The sequence below is a fragment of the Haliotis cracherodii genome, unplaced genomic scaffold (genome assembly GCF_022045235.1).
Source record: "Haliotis cracherodii isolate W230 unplaced genomic scaffold, xgHalCrac1.p SCAF_30, whole genome shotgun sequence".
In the NCBI taxonomy this organism is placed as follows: domain Eukaryota; kingdom Metazoa; phylum Mollusca; class Gastropoda; order Lepetellida; family Haliotidae; genus Haliotis; species Haliotis cracherodii.
In genome coordinates, this window is record NW_027266287.1 from 538563 (window position 1) to 565446 (window position 26884).

General features: G+C 38.1%; 1 protein-coding gene across 2 annotated transcripts; it reads left to right on the plus strand.

Moving 5' to 3' along the window:
• Positions 1-26615, plus strand: LOC139477035 (uncharacterized). 2 transcript variants are annotated; one of them, XM_071259596.1, is made up of 6 exons: positions 1-273; positions 7149-7403; positions 17518-17661; positions 19482-19584; positions 21287-21392; positions 25017-26615. In XM_071259596.1, exons 2-6 carry the CDS (start codon positions 7154-7156, stop codon positions 25032-25034), a joined length of 621 nt encoding a protein of 206 aa, XP_071115697.1. In that variant the 5' UTR covers positions 1-273; positions 7149-7153; the 3' UTR covers positions 25035-26615. The 2 variants fall into 2 exon arrangements, with proteins under 2 accessions (XP_071115697.1, XP_071115698.1); XM_071259597.1 differs by lacking the exon at positions 1-273 and adding an exon at positions 537-700.
• Positions 26616-26884: the final 269 nt, after the last annotated feature.

Consider the following 26884-nt stretch of genomic DNA (forward strand, 5'->3'; position numbering starts at 1 on the left):
TGTGTGTGTTTCCCTGGCTCAGTCCCCGATACACTGCAATGTTAACGAACTCCCTCCTTAAAACATGACCTCGACTGTGTGAGACATATTGTCACTTACCCGGCAAACTGTTTTTTTTCATCAATCCGTTCCTAACCTTTCTGAATGAAAGCTGGGGTCACGTGATGTGAAGGGGGTTCCCCTGTGTTATTACCCGAGTCGGAGGCGGCAAGTCACAGGCAGCAAGCAGGAGTGTTTAGCGGACAGAAATCTCCAGGTATTCATCGCAAATCTGTAAGTTGATGATTTTATAGTGATAGATCGTCATTAGTGACACAAGACGGCAACTTTGTCTGATTCCTACTCTCTGAAAACCTAACTCACCTTAAATCAGTATATTGCCCTACATTCATCTACATTAAGATAAACACATCCGGAAAATAGCATGTTTATGCTTTAATATTACGTATTGGATATTTTGTATCGCGTTGAGTTGTTTTTCAAGACCTTCAAACACTCAGTTATAATTCAATTGTCACTTGACATCTATAAATAGATCCACCGTGTCAATGAGTGACGTCAGCACTGTATAACTGAATACACCTCATACTGTCCTCAAACAGTACAATGACATCTGGAGGAAACTACATGTAGATGTTTATAAGGTTGAAGTGTTCTTTACTTTATTCGATCACCATCACTTAATTTTATCAAGAAACCGGTAGGAACTTCTCTTTCATTCCCTTATAATCAAAACGTTTTGATAAGTGAAAGATTTGTAATATTACAGATAAAGTAAATAAAGACCACATGCCAGCCGACAGACAAGTAAATAACAATAAGAAACAGCAGTGTTGTCCCGACAGGAATCAACAGTTACCCAACGTGTCAACATCAATCTATAATGTACTGATTATATTGATTGACATGTTTTCATTGCCCGTCAAGTGGAGCGACCTGACAAAATACTGCGTAAATGATGGTCTGAAGTTTGTCCTTCAGATTTTTACACACTGAATATAAACACGTTTTAAAATATTTCTATAAAATTGTATTTGAAATTGTTCAATAACACCTTATGAATATCGACTTACAAAAGGATCGACTGTGTGACTCGCTGACGTCAGCTCTTCTCACCTTTACCGTTACCTAGCAACAAACACATAACAACTTCGAACGTCGTTCACGGCTCCATCTTAAATAGGGGCAAAACAGATTATATATAGGTCGGTTTATAACAGTATCGGTTGAACCAGTGACCAAACAATAGTCACTGGTTCAACCAGTGTATCGGGGACGGACCCAGAGAAACACACACAAACACAGCTTAGTACATCGATTGTGGGTACGAGACTGGGTTTATAGGGGGTGTAAGTAGGTCACGGGACTACGCGAGACCTAACGTTATTAGTACTTCCGGTGACAAACGACGTCTCGCGGCAATGGCGACAGCAGTGTCACGTCGGACAGGGCCCGGCGAATCATATTTGGAACACGCAGGTGTAACTTAGAAAAACATGACATTGTCACAGGCATTAAAACACTCGAGATGGGGAACATGAATAGCAAGTGTTGGCTTGTCAAAGCGGTTGCAGTGTTGTCAAGACGTCTTATGGTCGATGTCAAACTGGCCGCTACCCATTCATAAATATTGAGGTAAGTTTTTTGCACACTTCTGATAAGTTGGTATAATTGTCAGTGTTGATAAGGCAATACTGATCGGTTCATGGTTCATCATCACACGTACAATGGTGATGGCGTTGAAAAATGAGCATAAACATTCGTTCTGAAGGTATTTGCAATATGCTCTCGGTTTATGCACCATACAATGTTATGGCAAATTTCCATTACATCTATCCTGAGCCTTTTCCAATAATAAATGTTCAGCTCTGATAGAGAACGTCACAGAATTATATATTTGTAGGTCCAGGGGAGATGACACAAACTATAGTCATATCTAAAGAAGGCCTATCATGTGCATTTTGGCAATGCAAATTTTGTCAATACTTAATGTTGTGCAAGGAGACTTATGGGGGTGCCTGTGTTAATAAATAAGGATATGTGCCAATATCACGATGATAATGTTATGTGCACTGAAAAATTAGGTTTTATTCACACACAAAAAATATTAATCTAATTTGTAAATAATGATGATTAAATCCGTGCGGTGTTTGTTTTTAAGATCTCTGAAAAGTGACCTCACTTCAATGTATTCTGTATGATGCGAATAGACTTGATCATTACAACCCCATTTAGCATTTGTTTATCATATTCAGTTGAAGGTACAATGTACATGCATAATTTATTAAGTATATCTTGATGTGGGCATTGTAAGAAATGGTTGGTATTTTAGAAGTATATATTATATGATCTCATAAGTGTTATTTATCTTTTGCAGTTGGGCCATATTTCCATGTTTGAGTGGAGAAAGATTTCCTCATCTAACTCATGAGTAGATGCATATGGATCACCAGAATTACCTTGATGCCAAACATAACTGCACCTCAAGAGCATCTAGGACTATGACATATTTCTTGGAATATTTTGTGGTCAAGCATTGCATTGCCTATGAAAGAACAACTCTTGTTGTGTTACAGTGTATACAGGTGTAAACATATTAAAGTTCTATCTGAAGTACTGGTTCTGTAAATGATGTCTGTGACCATCAGAATACACCATATACACTGGACACTTGCTGGAACAGGACCTACTTGTCATCAACATGGTGTTGCAGAACATCTTAGGACTCTCTCATAAAGTCCAGTGTGAATCTAGATACTGACACCAGTAACAGTTCATGCTGGCATTTATTTGTTCAGGCTTGGCATTTGGGAATATTTGCCATGAATGTTTAATACTCTTGACCTTGGAATAAAATTACTGAATAGATCTGAAGCTTATTTATTGTTTTTTGTCTGGGATAATGCCATACAAAAAATGATTTTTAATATTTCTGGTATCAGCCATGATAGTGAATTGATATTGAATATAATATCATAACAAAGCACAAGGAATGTGTGATAATAGATTTCCAGTTTATGGGTCAAAAGTTTCCACAAAAAATACAACAGATGCTTACCAATGAAAATTTAACTTAACCAATGGCATATCAGTTGTTGCTTTGTGAAATGAATTCTTTGTTGAAATATCAACATGTCTTGTTTTTACATCGCTGTTTTAGGGTCCAGCATGCAAATTACACTGATTCATAGAACAATAGCCAATAAACATTGACATTTCTTGACCAGATCTTAGAACAGATTGGTCCAAATGGATAGCGGAAAATCTGAAATGTCAGTTACCTCATTTGTTTGACTTGGATTTATTGGCAGAATATTTGAAATACACAAATATATGAAAAATAGGTGCAATTGTTTCTATCTCTGCATCAAGTCAATATGGTTGCACTAAATTTGTGTTCATCAGTGTTGATTGAGTGATAAGGTGAATGTATTAACGTTTTGAACTTGTGGCCATTTTCTTTACTTGGTTCAATTGAGCCTCACAACCAGAAATATTAATTTAAAAAAACCTACCGTTCATCACAATTAATCTTTTAATCTTGCCCCTGCTATCAATCACAGTCTGCAGTGTCATAACAATTATATTGCTGACAAGGTGTAACACTTTTATTTCTTCCCTCAGAATAACATTACGCTTCATATATTAGTAAGTATCTTTCTTAATGTAGGACGTCATTGGTGATCGCCTCCATAATTCAGTGTATTTGTCTTGCATTTTGGCCACTTCTGACTTGAAGTTGCTGTGTGCTGGATGCTGCTTTATCTTTTGGTTGCTGTACAGCAGGAATTCACTCTATGACCAAGAAAAAAACCCATTCATGTTCTGCACCAAAATAGAACTAGACATCAAGTACATACATGTAAAGTGTAAAATAACTATTGTCCAACACCAGTTCTATTCATCACCGGACTTAACAAATAATGTTTACACAATTTGAAAAATAGGTATATCACTGTGAATATTCATATGTAATACTAACCGCAGTTACTTGTTTCACAAACCTGAAACCACCTGAGACTAAGAGGTCTTTCATTGAAATATGTGACTAAAATAAAACAATTTGACTTACTTACTTTTATTATAACATGATAATGCATATTCAAATGTGATTCGAAATTAAGGGGCATGCATGTTTTACAGGTTTGTGACACTATAAGTTTTTATGTTTATTTTCCCATACATTCTTTTTTGGTGCATGTTGATGAGAAGAACTTTATTTAATTTAATTTGGATAATTATTTTTGGGATCAATATATTTACAGGCAGGGCTAAGAAAATCTATTTGGCATGCAGTAATGACTGTCATTCATCCAAAGTAGAGGAGATCATTCATTTTCTCTCAACTTTTGATTATTTAAAAAAACAAAACATTTTTTTTACTATTATCTTTTGAGGGGGGTGTCTTTTGAGTCTTTCTTGTTAATTTCTGACATCCGCAATTCCATACAGTCATCCAGTACATGTAGCTGAGAGTTATTATATATCTATTCACATTTAAACTAATTTACAAACTAATTTATGCACAAGGTTTCTGCATTGCATAAAAACCCTCTTGTCTCCTTCATAAAAAAAAAATATTTAAAAATACGTTTCTTCTCAAAACTAACAAATTTCTTAATGGAAAATTATTTACTTAATTAAAGTTGTGTGACAGAGTAAACATGGTAAATATGACCAAATATAGTGAACCGTATATTAAATTTTAAGTTCCAAACACATGACTGGGTTATTGAGTACTATAATTACTAAAAAAATAAATTAATACAATATACTGAAATAAACTTCACGTTTACAAATATATTCATAGCATAGATTTTCCAAATTTCATCCTCCAAATCTTGCCTAATTTAATGCCTATTCAAACTGTCAAAGGCACGGCTTCCTTGACACTGCTCATGCTGTCATATATCAGAATAACGTGGTAAGTTGGGTAAAGTGGCCTACCTATTAGTAGTTACATCTTCATAAATAATACTACATCACAGAAACAGGCAACACATCCTCAGTAATCATAAAACACTGTCCACTGAGACTATAAATACACGTCTGAACGATAGTACCGCACTGGTTGTCAAAATTATTTTAAAGGTAAAGAAAAGAACACATACCTTTACGAACGGTCCCATGGTTGTCAGTTGTCAGTCAGGAACCGATAAACCTAACATGAATGACAAATAACCGATCATATTATTCTGAAACAAGTAAACTTTTACGACTGTCAACAGCGGTGACAACCAAGCGTGGTAGTTTACTTGGTACCGTCTACAGAGTTAGCTTTGGCGGTCGCGCATTTCGAAAGCAGAACTAGTTCACGAGTATAGGCATGTCACCGGAAATGCTGGCACCGGAAGTAGCGCTTCGCGAGACTTACGGGCCCTATTGATGGGAACAATGAAGAAGGGACACAACTCGTGTAGTCGCTATACTGGCAATACACGAATAGCGGTAGAGCTACCTGTCTGTATTTAACACGGCGGAGTCTGACACAGTTGAAGTTGAACCAGTGCCATTGTATATCACAGTAGCAGTTCAACCAGTGCTATTGTATATCACAGTAGCAGTTCAACCAGTGCTATTGTATATCACAGTAGCAGTTCAACCAGTGCTATTGTATATCACAGTAGCAGTTCAACCAGTGACCATTGTATATCACAGTACAAGTTGAACCAGTGCTATTGTATATCAAAGTATCAGTTGAACCAGTGACCATTGTATATCACAGTACTAGTTGAACCAGTGACCATTGTATATCACAGTACCAGTTGAACCCGTGACCAGTGTATATCACAGTATCAGTTGAACTAGTGACCATTGTATATCACAGCACCAGTTAAACCAGTGACCATTGTATATCACAGTACCGGTTGAACAAGTGACCAATGTATATCACAACACCAGTTGAACAAGTGACCAATGTATATCACAGTACCAGTTGAACCAGTGACCATTGTATACCACAGTACTAGTTGAACCAGTGACCAGTGTATATCACAGTACCGGTTGAACCAGTGACCAGTGTATATCACAGTACCAGTTGAACAAGTGACCAATGTATATCACAGTACTAGTTGAACCAGTGGCCATTGTATATCACAGTACCAGATGAACCAGTGACCAGTGTATATCACACTACTAGTTGAACAAGTGACCAGTGTATATCACAGTACCACTTGAACAAGTGACCATTGTATATCACAATACCAGATGAACCAGTGGCCATTCAATATTACAGTACCAGCTTAACCAGTGACCATTGTATATCACAGTACTAGTTGAACCAGTGACCATTGTATATCACAGTACTAGTTGAACCAGTGACCAGTGTATATCACGGTACTAGTTCGGGCTTACCCCCAACATTAAGCTTACAAGCCGCAATATAACTAGAATACTGTTAAAACACACTCACTCACCAACAGCAAAAGTCATCAAATCATCCTCTCAACAGAATTATATACGGTGTCGGCGAGTCCCTGAAGGTCGCCCGTTTTCCCCCTGCAAAACTGCCACGTGCAAGTCAAGAAAGAGGGCGTGATCTTCCGAGGTGGTGATGTGACCTGACATTTGATTGACAGGTCCATGCTACAAGCTGGTTATTGAATGGATACCTCTTGCACTCGATAATTAGAGGGGCGTAACTCGTTATCAACGCGAACTCCTAACCACACTTGAAATAACTCACGATACACTCGAAATTCCATTCAAAATGAAGACACAGATAATACTGACACTTTACTTATCTCGACCTACTGTTGTAGTCAGCACGTTGCTGGAGAACATTTGAACAAGTCAAAACGTTATAATTACAATGAGAATTGATGATATTTCTTCTCTTCAGCGATGATCATATTGCTCTTGTGGTGAAAGCCTTTCCTCATCACGCCATTTCATACATACATGGAACGGGGCGGTAGGGTAGCCTAGTGGTTAAAGCGTTTGCTGGTCACACTGAAGACCCGAGTTTGATGTGTGAAGCCCATATCTTGCTGGAATATTGCTAAAAGCGTCGTAAAACTGTACTCACTCACTCCTACATGGGTAAGTCTTTGAATCCCATTGCTGGTGCCTCCCCGCATGTAACCCAATTCACTCACGTGTTTGATACTGTTCATGTGTTCGCATTTATGTGACCTCTGTTTCTGCAGGCAAAATGGCGGCGTCACCCTCGTCTAGACCAACGAAAGTGATAGACATCCAAAATGGCGAAGAAATTCAAGTTGGTGACAACAACACCAACGCCAACAACATTTTCCACAACTGTATAATAAACATCAACTACTACAACCAACCTCCTCCCCCAACAACTGATACAGATGGCAAAACTGAACCTTATCTCCGTCAAGTCCAAGTTCAGGTTAAAAAGAAGGCCAAGAAAAATGGCCGACCTGCAACGGCCCCAGGTAAAGTCACGTGATTACACATTATCCCAGCACCTATAATTATGAGAATTCATATCACATTGCATGTTTCGTTTGTATCTTAAATGTCCTGTAACATGTTATCATGGTTATATGTGTCTAGTCATGGTGATATATACTGATGGTAGTCATGGTGATATCATGATGGTAACCATGGTAATATATTCATGGTAGTCATGGGGACTCCTTCATTGTAGGACTAGGTATATACTCGATACTTCAGTCAACGTCAAGGCAGTAGTCAGCCAGCAGTTGTGTTGGTTCAGCAAACAGTGTGTGGATGTTCGCACTTCTGCCAGATATCTGTGTGTGGTGGCAACACCATTCTTTATGTCCTTTTGTCTTTGCCTGTCGCGTTTGTAGTCTCTGTGTCATTCATGCATATATCACGAGTTTGCTGAAATCTGTAACATATACATCTCATACATATAATAGAATTTGTTGAATTTTTATTAATGCAAATAATGCATGATTCATATTGACTTGGTACATATCTACATTCCTGTGAAAAAAGTAACAGCGAGTATTGATTATAGTGGACCTGTCAGTCAAATAACAATGGTGAGTCTTTCCAGACCATATTGTGTAATTGGTAAATATGCTCAACAACAAAAGTTCCTGTGACACCAATTTTTTAGTGTATTTTTCAAACAAGTAAAGTTTGGTTTTCAATATTGTAGTACATGTATAGAATCAAGTCACAAAAACGCAACTCCTACAGAAAAGCATGCATTCCATGCAAAAGTTGACTTTTATGCAAGCCCCATACATTTCACTACCAAAGGATGGGTATAAAAACATGTGCGTTAACGGGATTCCATATCAATCTCATTAAAACCAGATCTTTGTTCTCGCTACCGCTAAAAAAGATCTGAGGGCATCCTATTACGGGTCACGTCAGACTGACCTTGCACGAACTTTGACCGACCAATGGAATGACGGCACAAATTTCAAATTGGCGACTATGCTTCGAAACATATGTTGACAAATTCTCGATTACAAATTTGAAACCTGAACAAAACAACATTCTGGAATGGCTAATAGATTGACTAGATTGTAAGGATTCAGTCGCTAAACCCGCTAAACTACCGTTCGGAATACCCAATGTTAAAGTTTTCGAGATTGCATGATTAGAAATCACATTCCGGCTGTCACTTTCATAATATTGTAAGCGACGCACTGATTGGTCGGATGAAAGGTCGTTCTGACATGACCCCTAATGGGATGTCTTCAGATCTCCGTTTAGCGGTAGCGATAAGTAAGGTCTGATTTTAATGAGATTGGATTCCATATGCATTGTTTAGCATCGTGCTGACAACAACCACTCAGAAAAACAACAAAATTATGCAATTATTCAACATTACGAAATGCCACGCCTGTCCGAAAATGAGCGTCTGTGAGCCATTGGTGTGCTTAAAGCAGGATCGAGTCAACGTGCCATTTGGTGTTTATGGCAACATTGGCAACAGACGAATGCAGTCAGAGACCAACCATCCTCGGAGTGACAGGCCACGTGAAACCAATAATCGACAAGACAACTGGATTCGAACAACACACCTACGAATTCGATTCCAGACAGCAACAGTGACTGCAAGAAGCATCCCTGGCCTTTGACGAATATCTTCACAAACCGTACGTCGCCGCCTCAGATGTGCAGGGATTGTCGCCAGAAGACCCGCCAGACGTCCCATTTTGACAGGAAACAGTGGTGCAGACAACCATGCAGTGGGGACAAGTTCTCTTCACTGATGAGTCTCGTTTTCACCTCAGTCACAGCGAAGGAGGGATTGGAGTCTACCTACGTCGATGTGACCGTTACGTCAATAATTGTGTCATGGAAGAAGATTGGTTCGGGGGCAGCAGCGTTATGGTATGGGGTGGAATTACAGCAAGACTGAGGACCCGTTTGATAGTGGTAGAGGGAAATCTCAATGGACAGCGCTACCGCGACGAGATCATCGGCCCTGTTGTTCTACCGTTTTTTGCGTCGTCATGGCCCAGGCATTACTTTTCAACATGACGACGCCCCTGATGTCTCACCAATCAAGCACATGTGGGATGAGTGGATTGGCGACTTCAACGTCAACCACGTGTTCCACAGACACTCAAGAAACTTCGAAACATGCTCCAGCAAATATGGACAGATATCACACAGGACAGATATCCCCATGCGACACAAGTGGACACACAAGCTATTGATTTGTAAATTGACATTTTGACATGTTCATGGTTTTTTTTATTAAATCAGGCATTTTCTGAAGTCAGTATGGCAAATTAAACCATTTGAAAACTTACAGGAGTCTTTTATCTCTTGCAAACCGAAATTATTTCAGATTTGATGAAAAGCATAACTTTGCATGAAATCTTATTCAATGTCACAGGAAGTTTTGTTGTTCAGTATATATACATTCCTTTGATAAAAGTAACAGTGTGTACTGTTCATGCCGAGGAAAATGTAGCGGATATTTTGAAAAGTATCAGGTCGTAAATTTCAGGCTTGAACAAAAAGTTTGATAATGTGAAATCTGAATTCACTAAATAATTTGATCAACTGAAATCAGAAAATACTGAACTGAGGAACCGTGTGACAGAGTTAGAGGATAGTGTTGATAAGGCTGACGCTCAGAGTAGATGCAATAACATTATAATGCATGGCACTGAGGGGTCTCCGGGTGAGACATGGGATAAGACTGATGAATCAGTGGGAATTGGAGGTGAGACTTGGTAATATCTATAGGGCATCTTCTGGCGCATCCCCCCAAAATAAGTCCATAAGAATTGTAGTACCATCAGGTATATCCTTCAAGTTATTTAATACATCATTGAATCCAGTAACCAAATCTAAGCTAACATCTTTTAATGATGGACGACTCAATGACATATAGCCTGGGTCATCGGTTTTTTATATAGTCTACTAACATCAACATCATTTAAATCTCCAAATATACCGTGAATATAACTTCTTTCCGCTTGTAGACAGTATCTTGTAAGTGTAAAGTACATAACTTGCCCTTGATAGCAGGTTTGTCTCCAAGATCGGAAAGCGCAAATGTATATCATTCTCTAAGGTAATTCGTTCCATGACCTGAAGAATCAACCATTATTTATAACATGGAGTGTCACACTCAAATATCGTATATGTACAGGTTGATGTTTTACATCTAATACAGAAATTTTGAGATCTGTAATAATACCCTGCTTAAACTTCTTATACTGCAAAGATGAGAAAGATTCCGTTCTACCACCATTGTATTTTTCATCTTTGACTTGAATAGCTCTTAGCAGAGTTGAAGGACTCTCATGTTGAATATTATCCGTTGTACTAATCTGCTCAAGATGGATGCACAACTCTTGATAGGGAACTATATCGGGTAATTTAACTCCATGCACTGTTGTGATTGATGCTACGTTTCTTCTTATAAATCCAAAAGTCCCTGTCAAGTTTTATAGAATGTGCTCCACAAAAATCAGCACCCCATTCGATTCATTTCATGTGAGGCTAGCTCCCAAAGGCTTTAAAATTTCATCATTGAGTGAGCAAACGCTGTAATACCCATCAGATATAGTGCGACATTCTTTATCGAGTAATAACTTATAATTACCTGTCTTTATTGGTCCACCGTGGGTGATACGTTCCATCACAGAGAGCAACTTAAGGTTGCCCAGCCGAGTTTTAGAGCGATTCCCGGAAGTGTAACATGCATATTAAATATACAAAGATACTGTATAATATGGGAGGTGTTAATATCGAGTGTAGTTATGAAGCAACCTATCTTCCGAACCTGTCGATTTTAGTAAGAGACTCTGCTGCTCATTTTATTGTTCATTTCCCTGTTATCTTTGAAAAATAGAGGTTCATAGCAACTAGTGCCAAAATGGTTACACAATCCAATGCAATTTAGGCAAAACTAGTTAAACTTTGCCATGTGATGTGCTACAACAGGATGTGGTGTATCTCTTTATGCCACCAGCTTTGAACTGAATGAGTTTGTTTTATCATTTCATGTATACTATCAGATTAGATGTATACTTAAAGAAATTAGTGCCCCATTACCGCAGGATCAAGCATGGAATGCATCAAATAATCCGTACAATAGGTGGGCATATGAACTTATTTGTCAGGGATTTTATGTTTCTTCTCCTAACGATTGGCGTCTGCTTGGAGTTAACCATGGTCTAGGTATTCCATACGCTGGCGCACACTCTGTTGAAGAAGTCAGCGATGATTTACTGAAAAGAGGTCGACTTCTTCCAAGCTTTGCTCTATCGAGTAACGAGTGGAGAGACGATCGTATGAACTATAAGGGTGGTGTTGCTTTCACACTGTCACAACGAGTGACCCCCGAATTGTTTGCATTGCCTTGTCAAGACCTCGTAATTCTCAAATATTGTACTCCAAGAATGGTACCTGTAATGTGGTAATCGTAGGTTTCCAAGAGTTCTCAAAGACCATCCAAGACCTGCTTTGTGTCATGTGGTACGTCTTCCAAACCTTTATCTATGGAAGCCACCATTGCCCCGAGTTCAGTCCGCACAGTCTGAAGAACCCTAGTAGTCTTTACATAAAGTTTTCCTTGTGAGTTGTTGTAGTCTATAAGACCTAATTCATGACAAATGATGTGGATGCTATATCGTACAAGAATTCATAAGATCAATATTCGGAGAGCCACACAGTCGCAATATTCCTTTACTATCTATTGTAAACTTGGAATAGTTTCGGCCAATTGGAGTAACATATTTTTGGGTCTTCTTTTAAGACATTGTAATAATCATTAATGGTTGATTGCACAAGTTCCTCATTAAGATTCATAAAGCTGGTTTCATCAGTACCCTCATCTATTGTACTAGTATCAGTTAGGTAATCTAGATTAATATCATCCATTTTTAATTTAAACATAAGGTTACATCATTTCAATATAGACAATGTCTTCACAATACGGACGCAAGTTAAATCCACAGAGTAGACTTCGGGATCCATTAGGAGTCAAAGCAATTCACCAGTCTGTAACTATAACTAATAACCCGAGTACCATTGATCAGAATCAAACACTTCTGGTTCGCTTTCCTAATCTCAGCGCTCATGATGTGTTAGTTCCAGGAACTGCCCGACTATGATTTACAATTAATTTGACTTCTGATAACCCTGTCAGGAAGCTTGTTCAGAAAAAAGGCTGTGCGATTGTAAAGAAAATCATGATTAAAATCAGCGGTAATGAGGTCTTGAGTATTGACAACGATGTACACTTCTGTTACATGGATCTCTGGAGAATAACAAAAGAACGGAAAAAACTTACAGTATCTAGGTTTTGACACAAGCACTAGACTGCATGTGGGTGCTTCTGCTGGTGATATTAACATCATAGAAGATAAGGCTGTTGCTATTGCATTGGATAGCCAACTCGACTTTGATTAACTGGATAGTCACATGCCCTTCTATCAAGCATCCCTAGGCGATAGGTTAGAATATGAACTCACTTTTATTGACTACGGCAGAGAAATCAAAACCGGTGGCGATGATGCTCGCTATTCCATTGACAATATCCCACTGGAGTATGAGCTGATAACGGATCCTGAATTAGACAGACAAACTCATAACCAGTATAAAAGAAGTTTAGCCAGGAACAAAAGAGATAAGTCTCCCCGCTAGATCGTTGAAGGGTAGTTTAATGTTGTTAAGGACACTTCTGAGCCATTTGCCAGAGATACCAAGGCGTTCTACAACCCCAAGATTACAAAGTGGAATTGACTATCGAAGGTGTGCCTAATCGACTATATAATCAAGGCATACAAGCATATCAACAGTGTCATGAGATTAAAAAACTTCTATAAGATGAAGCCCAGAAGTTAACGGTCACAAAAGATCTGGCTCTGGCGCTATGGCTCGACATTCGAACTACAGATGATGACCAACTACACGATACTGGGTGGAGAACAGAGAATGCTACTGAGGGCGTTACTATACAGATAACGAAGTACATTTAGGCTGAAACGCCTGGTAAATTTATCGTATATTTGTACGTGATTGTGGACGTGCAACTTAACATACAAGATGGAAGATTTGTGCAAGCGATCTGTTAATAATATTTTACCTAGGGAACCACGCTGTGTGGAAAAACAGCTTTTATTCTAGATATTCATCAGAATTTTTGCGCCCATATTATTATTCTGTTCCCAACTATAAACGTTAAAATAACCTACCTAAAAAGCGATTGTGTAATGAAGGATGTGCACAACTCTGTGCAATCGTTTACAAGACTGTTTACGAGTATGTCACGAAATTGCAAAGGAGAATCAACTCTTTTCATAATAGACGACTGCAGTGCGAGTAGAGAAGAACTTACCCAAAAGAAAGATATGCTTTCATGTTTAGTATTCTCCTGACAAATTATGGAGCACAGAGTTTGGGTTCTTACTCAAAAATGCAACTCTGTCCTTAAAGATCTCAGACAGCAGACGAAATGGGTTGCCCTGTTTCACTGCAAAGACCGAGATTCATTTGAGGAATGTCTATGTGAAAATGATGTTATTTATACCAAGCTCGAGCGAGATAAGTCAGAAAACTGTTAGCAGAAACGAAGCACTGTAAACTTGAACAACTGATGATCAAATTACACCATGACTAAAACAATAGGTTCTGTTATGGTACAATTATACACAGCTGTGACTACATGTGTAGTCCGTTTCTTCCTATCCCGCCAGGGAATCGCCTGTATTTATGCAAATCTCTCGACAAACACTGTTTATCAAACACTCTTTAACTGCAGTAAGCTGTGAGTTTTACCATAGATACGGAATGTTCTTAACGTCGCAGAAACGCCACAAGTGAATGTGGAAACACCATAAGTGAACGGGGAAACACCAAATGTGAGAGTGACTTAGAATCCTTGAAAAGTTGCAGCTGGTAAAAGGGGAACGTTAGCCAGGAAGGCAAAAGCCCTCACTGAACATAGTACACACACAATGAAAGCTTGAGCTCCCGATGACCTAGGTATTATAGCAGTGGTATGGTTGTTTTTGTAAGACCAGAGAAGAGAAAACACCACCAGTTCAAAAACTGGACGAGGTTCAAATAGAGTTAAGTCCTCATGTTATAAAAGCATAACTACTCCAGTTACAGACGGTAAGTGAAGAAAACAAAGTAATGGACTTAGATTCATAGACCCCGCTCAGTGTCTGTTATCTTCCCCGGACAATTTAGCCAATAACAAATCAATATACTGATCGGTTAACACGGCATTTGTTGTTGAAAAAAGGTGTATATCCTTACGAATATATGGATGATTGATCTAGATTCGACGAAACTAAATTACCACTCGTTGAATCATTCTATGGTAACTTAATAGAATCTGAAATATCCGATGCCCATTATGAACACGGGGTGTGGGATAAATTATGTTGCGATTAACACGATTTGCACTTAAAAACCGATGTACTGTTACTTGCTGATATATGTGCTATATTTAGAAATACATGTTTAAAACAATACGGCCTGGACCCAGCATGGTACTGTTCCAGTCCCTGACTATTCTGGGATGCATTATAAGAAGACCACTGTGGAATTAATGTTACTCACCACTTATGATATGCACTTGTTTGTTGAGAAAGGATTAAGAGGTGGTATATCGATGATGGCGAAAAGGTATTCTAAAGGCCAATAATAAATAAGTGGAAGGACATGATTCAAGTAAACCTGAAACGCACATATTAAGTTCTTAAGTAATGAAGAGTAATGAAGAGTTACGGTAATTGAAAGTTTAAAAGTCGATCAAACTCTGATATCGGCAGTCTTATAGTTAATGATTTTCTTGATATTGTACATACGAATGTATATGCAGCGACTGCTAAAATTGTCGAATTACTCCAATATGCTGGCGATCACTTTAAAGTTATAAATAGAAATAGATCATATGATAGAGTGAGACAATCTCCTTGGTTTGACTCTGAATGTCCATGTGCCAAGAGAAAGAAATAGATATGTTTAGATTTTTTAGGATTAACTACAGATTTGGACAACATTTAGATAACTACTTGACAACAAAGAAGATAAACCGTAAATTGTGTTATGAGAAGAAGAAGAAAATTTTACAATGTCTGTCGTCTGTAACACTGTTCACAACAGTGTATCAAGTTCTGATTATGATAACTTTTAGCTATTAGAAGTTTAAAGTCTGGTAAAGCACTTGGTATGGACGGTGTTCCTTCTGAACTTTATAAAAATGCACTTTCCATTGTGTCATATTTAAACATATTTTATAATTCTGTATATCATCGTGGCGAATGTCCAGATGAGTGGAATATAGGAGTGATTGTCCCACTATATAAAAAAGGTGTCGCTCGAAATCCGGATAATTACAGGGGAATTTCGCTTTAAAATATTGTTGGTAAAATTTTCACTTCAGTTCAGGAACTGAGAATACAAAACTGGGTCGAAGTTAATGATATGCTACACAAAGCACAAGCGGGATTCAGAAATTATTATTCCACCACTGATAAAAAGAAATGTTTTACAATCCCTATGTCAGAAATCTCTTAGAAAATCAAACCACAGATTTTATGCCTATTTCATGGACTTTAGTAAAGCAGTCGACTATGTAGATGGAAATAAGTTGTTATATGTGTTATTAAAGAGAGATGTTCATGGTAAAATGTTTAAAATCCTTAGAAATGTGTATGAACATATACAATCATGTCTACGGGTTGAAGATGTGAAAACAGGTCTTTTTAAACACAAGTGGTATTAGACAAGGATGCATATATCCTGTTCTTTTTATACTTTTTATAAACGAGTTTGTACGTGAAATGGAGATTCGATTGTGAAAGATAATTTTGATGAATCGTGTTGTTATTTTTTGCTGATGTTGTCACTCTTATTGATGATAGTGTAATTGGACTGCAGAGAAAACTAGATGCTTTAGACTCTTATTGTGACAAATGGGGCCTTGAAGTTAATATAGATGAGACAAATGTCATAGTTTTTTAGAAAGGGTGGTTATCTGAGGAAAACTTAGAAATGGTTTTATAAAGGTTCGCAATTTGAATAAGTATCATATTTCAAATATCTTGGTCTCTTATTCTCTTCAGGCTTGTTTGGACCAAAGCATGTGAAAGCACTATCTATTCAAGAAAGGAAAGCGAATTCCCTGTGTTAGATATGATTAAAAATTCCCATCTCTCCCACTTTCTACTGCTACTAAAATATTTGATTCAAATATTGCTCCTGTTCTTTTAAAAGGCTCGGACATTTGGGGATGTGCCATTTGAAAAAGCGTTGAAAAGGTTCAGAGTTATTTCTTTAACAGTACTTCTTTCCGTGGTTGAAAGAACATCAACAAATGCAATTCTAGGAGAGCTTGGAAGAACATGAAAGTGTGTACACTATTACAGTCGTTGTATTAAGTACTGGTGTTGACAACTTAGATTACACGAAACAAGATATCTCTATGCCTGTTACCATATGTTAAAAGCATTTGACGAAAATGGTCAAACTAACTGGGTTTCCTATATAAGAAAATTATTGTTTCAAACTTGGTTTTCATATGTTTGGTTGTCTCAGGATTGCGGTGATATGAAATGCCTCATGGTTATATTCAAACAAGAAAAGATGTAGAATTCCATAACTGGCATTACAAAATCACCAGTTCTTCTTCCCTTTATTCATCTTATAAATCAATACTCGAACCAGAAAAATATCTGTCTACTTTAGCATATGAAAGAGATCTTCTTAGAGCTTTATGTAAATTCCGTTGTTTAAGCCATACTCTTTATGTACAGAAAACTCGATTTAATACAACCACAGAGTCATCGTTTAGTTTATGTTTGAAATGTAACCGCTATGAAATAGAAAATGAATACCATTTTTAGTTAATTTGTCCTTTTTATAAATGCAGTAGAGAAAATTTAATTCCAAAATGTTACCAACCATATGTGTCTTCTATCTACCAGAAATGATTCTGTTATTAAAAACCTGTCCATATATTTAAAAAGACATATTTCAAAAACATTCTTCTTCTTCTTTCGAGACCATATTGTGTAATTCGGATGCATCACCTTGACTGCGTAAGTTGCTAAACATGTGTGTGTTACTTCCCGCCTGCAGGCAGACCACGTGACCAAGGACCAGCCTCCCATGCAGTGAAGATCTGCACCCAGACAGTGGTGGACAGTGAGGGGAGTGTGCTCGAGCTGGGGGATGTTGTGGTGATAGGCAGCAAAGGAAACTTTAACAGCGGTATCTTTGTTGGTGAGACGAAAACACATCACAGACCCCACATTACTCCACATGTACTCTCGACTTCAGCTGTAATATGCGTTGTGTTTGTGTATTCTACAGTTCATACGTTGTTTTCTGCTCATTGAATGTTGCTGCTTTGTTTGTTGTTTTATGCCACAGGCACCAATGTTCTAGCTACATCACGGCAGCTGTAGGCAATCAATTCCGGGGAGGTCGCTGATAGCATTATCAACTTTCCCAACTCTTCCGAGTCAACTGAAATACAATCATCCTAGTGATCATGACAGAGCCTTCCAGCCCTCTTATTAGCGACTGACCGATCGCATAAGCGACTGACCGATCGCATAAGCGACTGAACTTTAATTTGCTGATTTGTTTGCCTCATTATTGTTGACTTTTCAGTAGAATTAGCAGATACCTAGCTGGAAGTTATTCGCAGGATGTACTTGAGAAAACAATGTCCGTATTCCATAGCACATGTCCGTCATGTTAACACTGCAATATCACAAACTATGCTGTGTTTTAAAGGGTTTTTTCAACTATAAGTCGTTATATCATATGCGCATTTTCACCTTAAGTCCAGTTTCCTAAGATGTGCATCCAATGAAAAGCGTAGTAAGCTCGGTACATACTGAATAGAATGTGCTATTGCCTTGTTGTTATACAGTGGTGGTGTTTAGAGTATTGACTTTGCAGTTTGACAGTGACATGCCCGACAAAGCAACGACAGACAAACACCCCCCTTGCGTCTTTCGTAAGACGTGACTAAAAGTGTTTGAATGTTCACATTTCAACAAAACTGTGATGACATGTGCTTGTTGTTCAGTTGGCTCCATGGATTATCATTTTGGCTCCAGTATGTTTTCATGCAGGAGCCAAATGACTCCATTAGGAAAGAAATTAAAAAAGAGGACTGACTGAGTGAGTCCCATCTTATACTGCTCTCTCAACAGGCTTGAAGTACTTTGGTCCGAGTCTGTCCAGGGATCCCAACAGATTTACGCTTTTTGAGACACACGCTACGTGTAACATCTACATCTGCATGGGGGGGGGCACGGGAGGCCCAGTCGTCCGGGCCAGGCACCACGATTCGCAGTGCAGAGTTACGTTCCTTGGGCACGCCAGAAACCTATGATTGTGGGTTCGAATCCCGGTTCGCCCCGATTATGTTTCTAGGTTTGTCAGCACAATACCCGTGCTCGTGGGTTTCACCAAGTGGTAAACGTATCAGACCTGCATCACTTCGGTCTTTCCTCCCACATTAAGCTGACACACCGCGATATAACTGGAATACTGTTAAAAGCGGCATTAAACCCAACTCACTCACTCACTTTCCTCCCACATTCAGCTGACACGCCGTGTTATTACTGGAATAATGTTAAAAGTGGCGTCAGAATGTTCACATCAGAATGTTCGTGTACGTTATATGTTAGTAAAAGCATGTATTATTTAGAAATACACCAAGAACAGGTTTATTGTTCAGGTAATTTTATGATAAGCTTCTGTTTTTTTCTCCCTCTGCTTCAATGCCACCAGAAGGAATACTCACATCATTCTATACTGATTAACTTCAAGGACAACTAAGTTACTCCGTGCTATATTTTTAGGAAAATGTACACATGGTTACAACTATCACGATTCAGTTCACTGAAATATGTACAGATGTTTGACATACAATATGGAATATAATGATATGACTAAGTACTTTAGGTGACATTGACATTATTATCATTGTGAACATACCTGCCCACTTTCTCGTGAATGTCCTGATTATATGTTGATGGTGTGATGTCGTATATCGTGCTGAGTGCATGGTGACGTTGTTGCAGGAGACGGGATGGTTGTCACAGTAGACAAGAACACAAGGAAGGTAGTAAAGGTGCCACTGGACGTTAAGGAGCCTTTCACGAAATATTGGGGAATATCGTTTCAGTAAGTATCTTCCAATCACTATGTACACTTCCCTCATTTGCTCTGCTGTAAATGGTGATAGCATTTGTAATACTGAGCTACATGTTGACAGAATATAATATTATTGCCAGGTGACAGCAAAGGTCAACTGTTTACTCAATCAAACCAAAGATTTACTCTCCTGTAAACGTGTGTAACGTCCACGTCACTAACAAAATATTTCTCTTCCACACACTACCTTAATATTAAACCATAAAATGGATCTGCATGTCAAAATGAAAATAATCACTCAGCCTCGTGAAAACGGCGGGAGTAACTTGGACTTCCTTCACGGGTAGAACTTTAACGGACCCTACGTTACCCTTGTTACCCTTGTTACATGGTTGATTCTTTTTAATTGTGACACTCATTCCCCGTGTCCCTTTCTTGACATGATATTTCGCGCTCGAGCGTCTCTGTCGTGACTTATTTATGAGGATTAGTAACCACGATCAGTCAAATTAACAGTTGATGAACTCGTATAAAACACAGGAAAAAGGACAAAATACGATTTCTATGGCCTGACACATATTAACACATGTTCAACACCGCACTCGGCAATATGCCAGCTGCATGACGGCGGTCTGTAAATAATCGAGTCCGAACAACACAATCCAGTGATTGACATTATGATCACCGATTCAGTGAATTGATGACGTGAAAGCGACCAAGTCAGTAACTGACCACCTGATCCACTTCCAACAAGCATACCTTTAGGTTGCTGGGGGCCTACAAGTGCAACACAAGTGCCTTTTTGTTTGATTTAATTTTCAACTTTGAAATTACTGTCATACCATACATATACATTCTTCTTTGGAAGTTGGATTTCCGGTGATTGTGTTATTTGCTCTTCACATGACCCATTCTTTTCTCAACAATATATATGTATATATTTAGCGACCAGTTGAAAGTATATACATGCAGCAGTCACTTGTCTTTGAATGATATTTTGTTACTCAGATCAAATTATTTTCATTCCATTATAAATGGCAAACTGTCACAATGTATTGAGAGATGCCAGCTGCTGTTCCTAAATTCGTATAATGATCACGTGCAGTTTTAATCAACCGCTTACTTGTGTAGATCTTCAGAAATTACAACATTTCTATCAAAAGTTCTAAGTTTTATACACATCCACAAATAAACCATCTCCCTGTTCATATGTCGATAGAGTTATGTAACGTTTTTTATTGGCGTTGTCCAACCTACGTCTGCTCCTTATATCTACGCTGCCCAGCTGCACTGACATGCAGTTCTAGTCTTATGTCTGAATGAGTTACCGCCCTTCCTTGGGGGATGAGAATATAGAGTATTTCTATCTCGCCTTTTGAATGTTCCAGTATCGATTTCAATTGTCTCCTGTTTATCCTGAGATACCAATAGCATAAACAGAGCAGGACCTTACTACTTAATATTACAGAATAAAATGTACCGTTGGTATGATATTTTAGGTTTTGATAGCGCATTGAGTATGATGCAACTAGGACTGCACCTTGGTTAGAGGGGAACATATATATGCCATATGATAGAGTTTTCTCTCTGGTAATATAGCAGAGACAGGAGGAGAACATATGTGTACATATATGTGAGATCTACATTTCAGTTGTGATGTGTCCGACACAGGATGTTGTGTTAATATTGCAGCACCGGAGGAGAACATGGGTGTACATGTGTTTGTGAATAGTTCCAGGTACTATGACAGTGTAGAGAGGGTACAGCGAGCTACAGGAAGAGTCAGACAGGTGTTTGATGGTGATGACTTTGTATGGTGGTGTTACACAGGCCAGAACGTAGGTGCCATGATGTTTAAAGCCTATACATGCATGTTCAAACAATATGCATTCCACTCTAATCACTAGCATTGTGCACCTGAAACCATGCATGTTTGTGTAGACTGTTTGAGATCAGTTACATCAACAGTCGCTTCTAGTCCTTGATCGTTGTCAGATATAAGCATACAGGTCATACTGCAAGAAGGTCTGATGTATGGAAGTGATAATTGGACACTATTTGGATAATGTTGACCGTGTGAGATTGGATCACAGGCAAACACAATGGACACATAGTCACTGATTTAATATAACCTCACAAACAACATATGAACGATAACTTGTCAGTTAGGGCTTGAATATTTAAATATTTACAATTGGGTGACCCTATATGTTCAAGGCCCATTGTGAATCGTGATCATTCCAGAGTAGAAAAGTTTACAGAACATTGTGCACGTTGTCAGAGAAGACGAAGGGGAACGACCAGATGGTTAGAATGATTTACACGGTTGACTGAGTATCTTTGTAGTAAGACAGCTTTGCTCTAATGATCACGTTACTGTCAGGCTTCGTTATGGGGAATTAGCTATTAGTAGCTTGCCTTGAAACAAGAGAGCGGTGAGTTCCTAGGGTGTATTCAAGCTAGTGTTGCGACATATCATTCAAATTACATTAATTCACATGTAATCATGACAAACAATGATAATAATAGCCTGAGACAGTTTCAATCTAATTCTGGGAATAAATGTTTGTAATGCTTAAGTAGTTTCGGTAAATGCGCATATAGGCAATATACAAAGGATACAACATTTACTAGAGTAAGAACGGTAATGATAATAACATTAGTTTACATAAAGCCTAGTAATTATAACATTTTAATAGAGCATGTACGGTACAACCTTCATGACAATTTTATGTATGGGATGTCGCTACTGTTTGGGTAACTATGGTAAGAATTTATTACTATCGGTAACATTAATTTGATAAATGAAAAATACATACGTAGGCATCTACGCTAAACTGTGTATTTAGATGAGGAACGTTGCATTTGCTTCGGTAAAGACTTTCAGATGAGTAGTTTTACTTATAACTTTCCTGACATAATAATTTCGGCAAATACGGTAAGTAAAAAAGCAGGGTTATTGTTCAGAATAAAGATACGAAGGTACACAGTAGAAGATATTGCTCAGTTTTAGGGAGAGAATAGTTACTTTCAGTAGTGAATATTGTGGTGACTGTGATAATGTATCACTAAGACGACGTTAGAATTTCGGCAAGTACGGTAAGTAGAGTATAGTAAGTTTCAGAAGTAATTATTTTTCTGACTACAGTAATACATCACGAAGGAGATGTTGCTATTGATTACGTGTGTTTCCTATATATACACGGACCTAGACGATAGCAGATGATGGAGTGAATACGGTAATTATATATTTAAACGATGCGCCTTTCAAGGTGCATTGTCGTGAGATACAAAAGAAGACAATAGCTGAATTTAGATGACTACGGTAATGAAATGGGTGTGTGGGTTGTGTTGTGCCGGATAAGAGAGAGTAATTGTTTATATATATGCTTATACATGATGATAAAACCTAAAATACAAAATGCGTTGTTGTTGTTATAGATTATACTGTAAGCGCGTACGGGAGGTAAATCTACTCACATAACATTTGATGGGCGACTGGGCAGCATTTAAAAAATGACCTATGTATAACATAAACAATGTTTGAAGTAGTTGCCTGAACTCTAGGAACCGTTTTGTGACCACGCTACACGTACGCTACCCATAAAAATGTAGACTTTGTATACATTGTTGAACATAGACATAGAATGGGGATATGGTAGTGGATGTGGAAATATAGAAATGGAACACTGGTTTTGTATATTAAAGACATATAACTGAAAGATCCCACGACGCAATGTACCTAAAATAGTTTGAATAGTTCCTTAGAATTAAACAATAAATAATATATTATTAGCAGCCGTTTAGAAATATCATGTTCTTGTACATGTTAAACTGACCGTTACAGTACGGCAGTTTTGATTCAAACTTAACTCTCGAATCTTCTAGACAATAATAATGAAATAGGAAGTTTAGACATAAAATAACAAAACTATTTAACAGTTTATTACCTTGAAACAATAGAGGAGAGAGCTGCGATTTTCTAGTGTGTATTCAAGCTGGTGTGCCTTAGAAGTTAAATACCCCACAGCTCTCTATATAACATTTACCATTTCTCTAATGTTGTGGGTTTGACACAATGCTATCTGCCCAAAGCCGATAAAGTTCAGTTCAGTATATGGTAAGCAGCAAATGAGGACTTCTATCAATTACTGGTATGTCCGTTTTTAAACATATGTCTGCGGCCAAGGGAATAGGTCTTAACGCTTGACCATGGTATTCACGACATTAAAAGGGGCTGATAAGATGGTAATATCAGTATTGCCAAACAAAGTTTTTATAATTATATAATTATAAAAGTCTATTTTAATTATAGTTTGGAAGATCGTTAAACATGTGCCTGCTGGGGATGAATATTTATCGACACTTGACCAAGAGAGGAAAACTCGTCTCGCCATGGATACGACATGCTTTATCTAGGATTACGTAATTTAAGGTTCACATAGATTAGTTTGCTGAGGGAATGCCATTGTGTTTTATTAGTGTCGTGATAAATGAGCTATATCGTGCCTACCGACTTGCAAATATAAGGATTTCCTTTCTTTGTTAAGGGTAATTTGTGAAAAATATATAAAAGTATCAAGATATATATGCACTGCAGTAGTAGCACACAGACAGGAGTCGTTGCTCAAACAGATGACCACACGTTTGTGACGAAACTGTTTCCAGACTATGTCTACACTATTTTGTCTGGAGAAACAATTTTCACCCAACAGGAGTGACAGATGACCACAAGTTTGTGCTGACTATGTCTGTACTATACTGTGTGGAAAAACAACTTTCACCCAACCGTCTAAACATCTTGCCTTTACTCGTGCCAATGCCTTGCGAGTAATCACTCACTGTCCAAAACTGTTCAAAACTGACCAGTATAGTGACATAAACATGACTTGTCACGTCACAGAGATGTTCATGTGATGATGTCATCAAATTGATTTAGACACGAATTTGTATCCGTTGTCTTTCATTGCTGTGTAATTTTGTGGAAGATCTCGACATCTTCTGCTCTGTAGGGTGGTATGATCACTGCTTTACTGACTGAACACGAATAATCAGGAATGACTTACATGATACATCAGCAAATTTGGACAAAGAAAAGATAACTGTGGGGTTTATTTAAAACTTCTGGAACCATTTCACCCGTTAGTGGTCTCTCTGTAATCTAAGACGTTTATACCGTCTTGATAATACATGTACGATAAACGTTGGGTTCCAAGTAAGTAACACAATGCATCCGTATTTCAAGGCAGAAAAGTGGGAAACACAGTTGTTTCACTCCGAAATGATGTAAAAACTAGATATTTTAGTTCTTCCACTTGTCATGCTAGAATATTGCACAATACAATGAGAAACAGAAATCATTATGTATTTTAATGCACAGTAGGAAATGTCTCACAAATAAGATGCTGCTATTTATTCCACATTAGATCAATTGTTGTACTATTTCATCTTTTATCTTTCAGTCGTTCTTGGGTCTTTGACATCAATTTATGATGGCTGACGACATCTGACAACAGTACAACACGTTGGTCGCCATGCTGAACTGTTATGATGGACGCCTGCCAGTTTTAGTTCTCTTTGTATATTTCTCAACTGCATGTGGTGTGTATCAACATGGAAACTGCACATATGTAGTGTTTGTATTTGTATGTCAAACTGTATTTAACAGTGTATATTGTAAAAATGTTCTTGTTTGTTTCACTCATGATCAGTTAGTTAATGTGTTTCAATGCTGGGATAAAAAAGGATCACTTTTTGCCATCATCTCATCATCATCTTTAATTTCAGTGAGTTTATGGCGACACGTATCATCCTCATGTCCATAGTTACCGAATAGGGTCAATCTATTATATAAACGTTACACAGTAAAGCGCAATTCTTCCATGAATTTTTAAATTACTCGATTCTGATTGGTGAATCTGAGGCTATTAAATCACAATAAACCTCCTTTGATTGAAAGGGCTGATTTGACGGCTGCATCACCGCGGAAGCTAATACTCCCAGAATAGTACTTTTTTCAGTCATTGTCGGTAGGCATATTTATATAATTATATGTATAATTACATGTTACAAAATGCACAGTTACGGTTACAATATTCAAAGGATGTGTGGCAATACATTACGTGCAGAAAACATGATAGAAATCTACAAGAAGAATGTATTTACGTTTTGGAGACAACAGAGAGCTTAGTGCTTTTCTATTGACGACTGTGACCGTCATATCTTTTGCGTCACAATGAACGATATGACGTCATGATGGTGACGCGCTGTGTAGAACGAAAGTCTTGCAAAGCTTGCTTAGTTTTCCTTAGGGATGCCCACCTCATGTTAGCTTGCCGTGCTTATGTTTTCAATGCTTGTCATATGTTCGAGTGAAATATTACGGTGGAAACAAACTGCTTGGTGATATTAAGCGGCATATTTTGTTTACAGACTGTTGTTGGTGATTCCGTAATTCAGATCAACAACCCGCTCAAAACACTGGACTCAACCCATGCCGCTTCACTCAATATATTTCCAAACCCCAAAGAGTTCGCGTTTTATTTAGTCATGCGCGTTCGATTCCAAATTCATGCGGTTAAATCCACAGGTAACCTAGCCCTACATTGAAAACACAGTATGTTTATCTCCTAATCCTTTAAGTGTAAAGACTGACCATGTAGGTTGACGTGTAACCACACTTCACATGCGTAAAGCAAATGTCTTTACGCCTAACACGTAAAGCTGAAGTCAAAACACATACAGCCTTTGACCAATGAATATTGATGAACGTTTACACACTCATTTCCTGTAAAGCTAACGTCTTTACATGGAAACATTATATCCAATCCAGGAAATTGAGCGTTACCGATAATATACTACCTTTAAGCTTTGCAATTTGGTTAGTCGCAAAAACCAAAGGAATTGTCACTGTAATGATTAACAATGATTAACGTGTTATGATAAACAAGTGTTACGCATAATCATCCTGTAAATGTCCATTGGTCAAAGTATCTATACGTAATGAATTTAGCTTTACCGTAACGTTTATCATCTTCTTATGCTCATACTGGATAAATAAATTTGGCGAACTTTCTGAATGATGTATTCCTATTTTGTGACAGAGGTAGTAGTGGCTGTGAGGGAGTGAGACTGGTTAAGCGGGCCTCGGGCAAACCAGGATTCGAATCCACGAGCGTTTGCGTGACCAAGGGACGCAACTCGTACAGCGAATTGCAGCACCTTCGAAGACTGTGCCCTCAGTAGTGAGTGAGTTGGGTTAACGCCGCTTTTAACAGTATACGAGTTATATCACGGCGTGTCAGCTTAATGTGGGAGGAAATCCCGAAGT